General features: G+C 43.2%; 1 protein-coding gene across 1 annotated transcript; it reads right to left on the reverse strand.

Moving 5' to 3' along the window:
* Positions 1-4,119: 4,119 nt before the first annotated feature.
* On the reverse strand, positions 4,120-7,842 carry CENPS (centromere protein S). Its single transcript, XM_069782547.1, has 5 exons — positions 7,667-7,842; positions 7,268-7,391; positions 6,869-6,902; positions 6,165-6,231; positions 4,120-4,543 (listed from the first exon to the last, which is right to left on the reverse strand). The coding sequence occupies exons 1-5, from the start codon at positions 7,706-7,708 to the stop codon at positions 4,391-4,393; spliced, it is 420 nt and encodes a 139-aa protein (XP_069638648.1). The 5' UTR covers positions 7,709-7,842; the 3' UTR covers positions 4,120-4,390.
* Positions 7,843-9,473: the final 1,631 nt, after the last annotated feature.

Genomic DNA, 9,473 nt, shown 5'->3' on the forward strand with positions numbered 1-9,473 from the left:
ATTATTAAATGCTGCAGTTCTTATATTACAGAATTCAAATTATCAACTAGACCTACCATAGTATGTTTTAAACTCTTACTTTTGTCTTAATTGTTCTGTTCTAATAGAAAAAAAAAGTCAGATTTTCATGATCTGATGGGAGCTGCAGTTAAACTATTTTAAAGTTGAGCTGGCAGTTTAATAGTAACATTGACTATTGTTTGCAAAAAGAGCAGGTATATAATACTTAATTCTCTTTAAAGCTCTGTTATAGTCAACATTCTTCAAAAGTCTCCATGAAAAAGGAGAAGCAATTAACTACTGTCCAAGAGACTTCAATGCTGGATATCATCCTATAATTTCTATTAAAAATCCTTTTTTAGGGGTCAGGTTTATCTATTGCTTCTTGGATCTCTTTCAATAGTGCAATCAAACAAAGGTAAAAACTGCTAGAACATCTCCATGAGATTTTTAAACCTAACAGTACAGTTATCTGTAAAAATGGGTTTGGTTTTTTTTAGCGTAGACTTTACTATAGATCCCTAGATCATGATATTTTGGAAGTCGGTTCGTTCATAGCTAGAAATTCCTGTTGGTGATAACAAAGAGCTGCTGCAAGATCTAATATTTCCACAGGAAATAATCACAAAGCTTTTCAGTAAACAATCTTTAGCCATTGGCCAGCACCTTCTGTGTACCAGTAGTGTACATGCATGTGTATTTGGAAAGGAAATAACAGAATATTTTAGCTGAAGACTACAGACATCATAGCTAACAAACTTTGAGACATATTTCTCTTCCTGACATGTTGGGCTTAGTGACCTAAAAAAAAAAAAAAATCAGGTAGGCTGTATAATAAACATCCACTAGGCCTTCCTCTTGCAAGACAGCTACTATGTTATCAAAATGATTGATGTTTCTAAAGGCCTAGGAGTCTTGTGAAATAAGTATCAATTTTCTACTCAAGAAAGGAACAGGATAAACAACAGAAGCAAATCAAATAGAACTGCACATGTCTTGATAACAAGACCCCTACAAAAGTTGCTCGCTTAGAGACAAAACAGTAGATAAGAGCGAAAGGTACTTGGTCATTTTTTTGCTTATCTTCCCCATGCAAGTTGGGAGAAACTGTCCACCTAAAACATGCTCTGTAATCTAATTTAACCCCAAATTAGATATACATTTTTGTAGACATGATGTTTGATTCACTTAAGCTTATTTAAGCTGCATGGATACTTTTAACTATGTAAAAATTAGCATTTCCTTGATCTTATTCTTGTAATATTTAAGAAGCTTTAACTTTTGAACAGGGTGACTGACCTGTCCACGATTCATGAGGATGGATTTTGTATAGGTGTTCAAGAGGGAGGGATACAGTATGGAAGGTATAAAACATAGCCAGAAGACATGTGAAAACCTAGGGTGGCCACCATTACGCTTTTTTCAGGTAAAAATTCTAGAAAGTCAAAGCCTTGAGTGAAAGTCTTTATCATTAATACATTCAAGTAGTCAAACCTACCTTGTAACAGATTTCTTCTTCAGCAGTAGATTTGCCATGAATGGGTATCCTCAATTAATGGTCTTCAATGCTGCATTAATGATTTGTCCCTTAAAGCACCAAGAAAAACTTTTTGCATCTTCTGTGGGATTGGGTTGATGACCAGGGTACATTAAGGTAAATAAAGCCTCATGAACCTCAAGAAAGCAACTAATGTATAGTGGCATTAAAAAAAAACAAACAAAAAAAACCCAAAAACAAACACAAAAAACCTCCACCACAATATGAAAACTGAGTAATGTAAGCACTGGCATGCCAAGAGGACATATTTCCTGTTGAGTACGGAATTGCTAGTTTATTACCCACCTAGCCTACATCAGTCAGTAGAAGAAGAATTCTAAAAGATGTCTCATCCCTGAAAGTGGAACGGTTTGGGATAGGGGAAGGGGAAAGTGAAGGGTCATTGTGTAAAATTTCCTGTATAGAGCCAGAGATAGGGATTCATGACATTCCTATTTTCTTCTACATTGATTGTAGCACTTGATTTTATTTGATCTATATTGGATAGCTACAGCCTGCGAAAGGCATGGCTTTTTTCCCTATCCACTACTGTTTAATAGCTCGAATACAGAGTGTGATGGGTTGACCCTGGCTGGACGCCAGGTGCCCACCAAAGCCGTTCTATCACTCCCGCATCCTCAGCTGGACAGGGGAGAGAAAAAATATAACGAAAAACTTGCGGGTCGAGATAAGGACAGGAGAGATCATTCACTAATTACCATCACGGGCAAAACAGACTCAGCTTAGGGAAAATTAGCTCACTTTTTATTACAAATCAGCCAGAGTAAGGTAAATGAGAAATAAAACGAAATCTCAGAACACCTTCCCTCCACCCCTCCCTTCTTCCCGGGCACAACTTCACTCCCGGATTTCTCCACCAAGCCCCCCCAGCGGCACAAGGGGGACAGGGATGGGGTTTACGGTCATCACATGTTATTTTCTGCCGCTTCACCTCCTCAGGGCGAGGGCTCGTCACACTCTTCCCCTGCTCCAACGTGGGGTCCCACCCACGGGAGACAGTCCTCCACGAACTTTCTCCAACGTGGGCCATTCCCACGGGCTGCAGTTCTTCACGAACTGCTCCAGCATGGGTCCTTTCCACGGTGTGCAGTCCTTCAGGCACAGACTGCTCCAGCGTGGGTCCCCCACGGGGTCACAAGTCCTGCCAGAAAACCTGCTCCGTGGGCTCCTCTCTCCACAGATCCGCAGGTCCTGCCAGGAACCTGCTCCAGCGCAGGGTTCCCACGGGGTCACAGCCTCCTTCAGGAACCCACCTGCTCCGGCGTGGGGTCCTCCACGGGCTGCAGGTGGATATCTGCCCCACCATGGACCTCCCTGGACTGCAGGGGGACAGCCTGCCTCACCAGGGTCTTCACCACGGGCTGCAGGGGAATCTTCGCTCCGGCGCCTGGAGCATCTCCTCCCCCTCCTTCTGCACTGACCTTGGTGTCCGCAGGCTTGTTTCTCTTACATGTTCTCACTCCTCTCTCCGGTGGCTGTTTTCCGCGTCCCAACTTTTTTTTTCCTTCTTAAAAATGTTATCACAGAGGCGTTGTTACCACTATCACTGATTGGCTCGGCCTTGGCCGGTGGCAGGTCCGTCTTAGAGCCAGCTGGAATAGGATCGCTCTCTCTCGAACACAGGGGAAGCTTCCAGCAGCTTCTTACAGGAGCCACCCCTGTAACCCCCCCCGCTACCAAAACCTTGCCACATAAAACCAATACACAGAGCAAGAATAAAAGGGAGCACATGCAAGGAGTCCAGAGCATTACTCTTTTTCCATTATGTCATGTATAGCTGAGTGACTCTAGTCCAGAAAGTGCACTCTTCTTTCAAGAGAAGAGTTTTAAACAAGGAGCAAGGCTACACCTAGGAGTTCTCAAGGGTGATAAAAAATATTCCATCCTCTGGTACGTTCTTTATCTTGGGGTAGTATTTAAGGTATGAGTCTTACTAAAATGAGATGATTTTAAACTTGGTTTTGGGGAATTGCTCTGAGCTGTATCCTTTAGGAAGGGACAAGTGGCTTCGAGGAAGAGCTTATCTCATGAATTAAGGGCTGAGCAAGAGAAACAGTTTTCAATTCTTTCCTCTTTTGCTGCATATTTTTTACTATCCTTGGCAACCATATTCTTGCTTGATAAAGTTTGCCCACGCAGTAGCTTAAGCAGCCTTCTCATTTCACTTGGCTATATCTATCTAATAATACCTTACGTCTTTATATCTGCTTCTTTGGAATCAACAGCATTTGCTAAGTCTCTTTCAGTCCGGCAGAGGGCAATAGTGATACATTCCTGACCACCACTCCGGAGCCATATTACTATAGTAAAATTAGAAATGTAGTGCAACTTACTGAAAGTGAAGATTGTACACCAGTATCACAGGTGAAAAATGACACCAAACATGTTTTAATTGTTAAGACAACAAGTGAGAGATAATGCTATTAAAACAAATATATTCAAAATACCTAAGCAAAAGTATCAAAAATGGAAACAAGGAGGGAGTCAAACAATTACTGGAGAAACTAAGTCGCAGCATGGAGGGAGTTCCACATACTGAGGTATTACCATCAGTGAGAATGTTCTGCTTTAAACTCTTTATTTAAAGGATTTTCTTTTTAATAACAGTAAACATAGCTTTTTGTCAGCAATTAAGGCATTTTGGCTGTAAGCTTTACTAAATTCTGACAGACCTTTCATTTCTGGAACAAAAAAATCCAACTAATTGTGTTCACTTAAAAACCCAAAGTTCATTAGTGTTGCTAACGTGCAAGAGGAATCTCTAATAGGCTAACTTTGGTTCCTCTAGGACAATAAGAGAAGAATGACCAGAAACATTACTTGAAAGGTAAATCATGCCATGTTGGAATCTTCGCTTTCAGTCGCAATGACTTGTTCCCCAGAAGTTCTCCCTCCCTTAGCTGCACTGGACTTCTTTTTCTTCTTCTCCTTTTGTTCCATGTTACTTGATATGAGCTCATCACTCTTCTGGGTGATATACTTCAGCTGAGAACAAGAAACTCATCAGTCATCTACTGAGGAACTTCATTTATTCATGATAAATTACAGATAAATGTTTCAGAGAAATTAACAAGGCAAATTCTTACTACAAAAAAGATGACAGACACTCCAAAAAGGCTGACAAACATCAACTAGTTTTAATTCTTGCATGAAGCCCTCAGTCTAAGCTGGATATCCTCAGATACTGAAATGCCCTGGCAAGACTAGGATTTATAAATGTATGTTACATCCATCTCTACAACCAAGACGGCAACATTGGCAAACTACAACTCTGAGTAACTGCTGAGACACAATCTGAGTACATGTCCTGGTTTTGGCTGGGATAGAGTTAATTTTCTTTCTAGTAGCTGGTATTGTCTTATGTTTTGGATTCAGTATGAGAAGAATGTTCATAACACACTGATGCTTTCAGTTGTGGCTAAGTAGTGTTTATACTAAGTCAAGGATTTTTCAGCTTCTCATGCCCAGCCAGCAAGAAGGCTGGAGGGGCACAAGAAGCTGGGAGGGGACACAGCCAGGGCAGCTGACCCAAACTGGCCAAAGGGATATTCCATACCACGTGATGTCATGCCCAGTATATAAACTGGGGGCGAGTTGGCCAGGGTGGAATCACTGCTCAGGAACGAACTGGGCATCAGTCAGCGAGTGGCGAGCAATTGCATTGTGCATCACTTGTTTTGTATACTCCAATTCTTTTATTATTGTCATTTTATTAGTGTTATTATTGTCATAATTTTTTTTCTTTTCTGTCCTATTCAACTGTTCTTATCTCAACCCATGAGTTTTACTTTTTTTTTCCCTGATTCTCTCCCCCATCCCGCTGGGTGGGAGAGAAGTGAGTGAGCAGCTGTATGGTGCTTAGTTGCTGGCCGGGGTTAAATCACGACAGCACAGAGATACTGGAAGATTTCTCTGCACCCACTTAACGTAAACAGCACATGAGAGTTAGGAACACAAAATTCAGCTCCAACATTTACTATGCCTTCTCGGGCACGGTCGTGTTGCATATTTCAAACCACAGATGGAAGGAAAAAGTCCCCTCACATAAAATTAAAATTAGTATTGGAAGTATTCTTCTTCATGGAAGCATTTACAGGTATGTCGTAAACAATAAGTGAATTTAAGTCCACTGAACATCATACAGATCAGCACATAAGAGAATACAATAATGTGAATCATCCCTATATTAATGTTAGGAGACTTAGTACTGCAAGGTGGACTCAAGCTATTCCTGACCTTAAGCTAAAGCAGGGGAACACAAGATCAGGGAAAAAAACCAAGTGATTTATTTCCAAGATTGACAATGCTATAATGTGTCTGTTTATTGCACTTTTGTACTTGGAACCTCAGCAGCCCTGTTGCAACCAGAACATTGCTGCTTGAATTGCAATCACATCTGTGTGCCCACACAAATCCATAGTGTCATGAAGCAAAATAAGAGGAAAATTAAAAAAAATCACTGGATCATGCCCATCCATCATCTATAAGCCAGTGGAATTGCTTAAGCAACAGTTGCTTCATCATCTGTAGCCTTCATTCAAATGCTCTTAGGAATTAACGAGTTGGCTTAGGAATGTTGTGAGACAGAAAATACAGTGAATCTCACCAAAGAATTGCTCCTTCTAGCCAAAAGCTTCACATCCTCTGTAGTGACTGTGCTTCGTTTTGCATGCCTGCATAAAATTAAAAAATACCCCTTAATGTGTTTGCCAACATTGGTTGTAACAGGCCGTACAGCATCTAATTCAGAACACTAACTAAAAGGGCTTAACAGGGACCCAGTAAACCAAACATGCCTATCTTTTCCAACTATAATACAGAAAAACCTATTTTACAAGTTTGTATGTGTACATCTAAATGCCCACACTTCCTGCGTAAAAACAGTAGAATTCAGCAACCAGAACCTCAAGCAGCACTGTTCCGTTCCCTCTTACTTGCCAGTAGGTCACTGTGTTAAGTTCTGACTCCTTTAAACATTCCCTTACCTCCTTGGAGCAACCAGATGAAACACAGGCATGCTAGTAAACATCTGTCACTCCCAAACCATCCAGTACTGCTATGTATCAACACATTTGACAATTATATATAGTCATTAATCTAAACAATCACTTGTACTACATAAATGAACTTCCAAGATCAGGAAGAACCTACAGGGGAATATCTATTTCCTAACTTCACAGCCACTATTTAATCAGCCAATAGAGCCCTTTAAAACTTTAATTACAAGATGTATTTTAAAGATTACCTAGTTATTGGAGCTGAACATAAAAAAAGAAAGCCTTTGTAACAATCAAGTGTTCCAGTACCTACCTTGCAAACATTTCGAGGTCTTTTGCAAAGTTCTCTGGAGAAAACACAAAGACACCATGTATTTTAAAATGCTAACTCTGAGTAGGAAGAGATACGTAACGCAGTTCTAGCTGTTACAAAGTGTAACTGCAAATTATCCAAGTTAGTTATGAGAAGCGACCATAACTTGTTATTACGTGCCACTCTTGCACAGGCAGGTGCCCCACACAATATTTCCACATACTTTTAAATACTTTTTCCAGGTCTGAAAACCAAAATCACTATTTCTTGTACTTTAAAAAATGTAGTGCAAGAAACAATGCACCAGTGATACCTAGTTCCAGTGCCGGGGTTTTTTTTTAAAGCATCGTTTCTCAGCAAGTGCTCTTGAACAAATAGATAATATGCAAACTTCCGTACCGCACTGCCTGAAGGTGATCTCTGCAATAGCTGCAATGGTTTGTTTGCTGAATTGCACCTCTTTATTTTCTGCAACATCCTGACACAGGCAGCCAACCGTGTAGTGAACCGCAGCCTTCAGCCTCTGAAAGGATCCAAAGCAGTGACAGGTCAGCTCTCTTTTGCGTAAACCATCAAGACTACTTAAAAGGACGCAACATAAACGACCGTTTACGGACCCCAGCACGCCTCGCAGCACCACATTTATCACTCTCTGCCCCACACCCCCCCCCCCCACGGCTCCATCTTGTCCCGGCCGGGCCCTCCCCCAGCGTCCCCGGGGGCCAGCTCCGGCAACGGTAGGAGCGGGGCCGGAGCTGTGGGCCCGGGGAGAAGGAGAGGACGCCAGCCCCGTGGTACCTGGGTGAGAAGGACCCTCTCCTCACCGCCCGCCGCCTCCATGGCGCTGCCCTCAGCCGGGTTTCCCGCCCAGCGCGGCGGGGCGGGGCTGCGCCGCCGCCATCTCGGACGCCCCCGCCCCGCGCAGCCCGGGGCAGCGCCGTTACCTCAGCAGCGGGCCGTCGTCCGGGTGCTGCGGGAAAGGGGCCGCTGCAGGAAAGGGACCGCTGCGATGGAGACCCCAGCCCTCCCCAGCAACCGTCACCGCCCCGCGACGGGCCGAGGAAACCGCCGCGACCCCCCGCTCCCGCCTTGTGGCTGAAGAGGGGTGTTTGAAGGAGAGGGAAACCAAGTCCCGCTGTAGGGACGGACGGCCAGGACGGGGTGGGTGCGCAGGAGGCTTTGCACGTTACCCTTGAAGCTGCTGACGGGGGCACGATCTGGTTTTAAGCGGTGATGACAGCACCCGTCCTGTTCGAACACCTTGCGTGAGGGCTCTGGACCCACCGTGAAAGATCGTCCCTCGATCGGGAGTTAATGCGTGTGTCCGGGCGAGGTGAGCTAGTAAGAGAGATGTAAAGCAACATCAGGTGATGTCCCCATCCCCTCCCTTCCCCCTAAACGGTTCAGTTCAAATGAGGTGACAGAACACGCACGGCTCCCCATCACCCCAGTGAGGCGCACACTGCTCGCTCCGACCGAGCAGACGTCAGGTTTCAGCACAGTGGGATTCCAGGCAGTAGATATTCTTCTCAGCGCTACTATCGTACTAGGCACTAAAACAGATCAGTGGGGGAGTATGTCATTTTCCTCCAAAACACAACGCCTATGCACACAATAAACTGGCAAAACTGCTCCTACTGTTCACCGTGGTAGTTTCTAATACAATTCTCCTGCTGGAGAACCTAAACAACAAATGCTGGGGCAAACTGACTACTAAAATGTTCGTGACCCTCCCGTTATCACTACTGCCTGCAATTTGTCACACATTTATTTTATAGGATTCCTAAATCTTACCACATAATCTGCAGAAAAGGTGCTTTAAATGGAAAGTAATCTTTTGCTAATTATACAGATATTCAACTAAGTAGCTAACTGTCTTAGCAGAGATAAATGAAGCAAAAAATTAATATAACAATCAGTGGACAGCAAGAAATTTAAAACTTGAGAGGTTCTGAGGAGGGAAAAAAAAAAGGTACAGGCACACAGGTGTATTTTCTGAAGTCCTAAAGATGACTGGCAGTGGGATTGCAGGAAGAGGATATCAAACACGGCCAACTTTGCACGCTACTGCAGGTATTTTTAATTGCCTCATGGGAAGAGGAGGCAAAGAAGCCAGGAGATTTGGGGAGAAGAGTGCAAGCACACAGCTAAGCCAACAGTTTATGCCAGAGCTTAAAGCTGGGAACAACAGTTGGAGGGAGAATGGCTTGGTGACAGAAGTATCAGTCTTGACACCCATGACCTGCATTCAAGTTTCTCCATGATCTATCCCACCCTTCACCCTTTCATAGAAAGCAAACACAGCTCACAGTGTGAAAGACTGTGTGCAGGTGAACACCCAGGAATTAACCTTTAAGAACCTACTGCCTGTTACGAATAAACAATGGCAACCAAAAAATGCCTTTACCTCCCTGGAATCTTGTGTAGCTTTACTGTGCTGACTGTCTGCCATTCTCCACTTTAGCAATTATTGAAATGCAATCATCTCTATCTTGATCCCTATGAGTTTATGCACTATAATACAATAAAAATATAATTTTAAAATGTATTCTATTAAATACCGCACAAAGACATTTTAGCCAGTTTTGGCCAGCAGCAGTGGAAA

Source organism: Haliaeetus albicilla, chromosome 4 (assembly GCF_947461875.1).
Source record: "Haliaeetus albicilla chromosome 4, bHalAlb1.1, whole genome shotgun sequence".
NCBI classification, from domain to species: Eukaryota; Metazoa; Chordata; class Aves; order Accipitriformes; family Accipitridae; genus Haliaeetus; species Haliaeetus albicilla.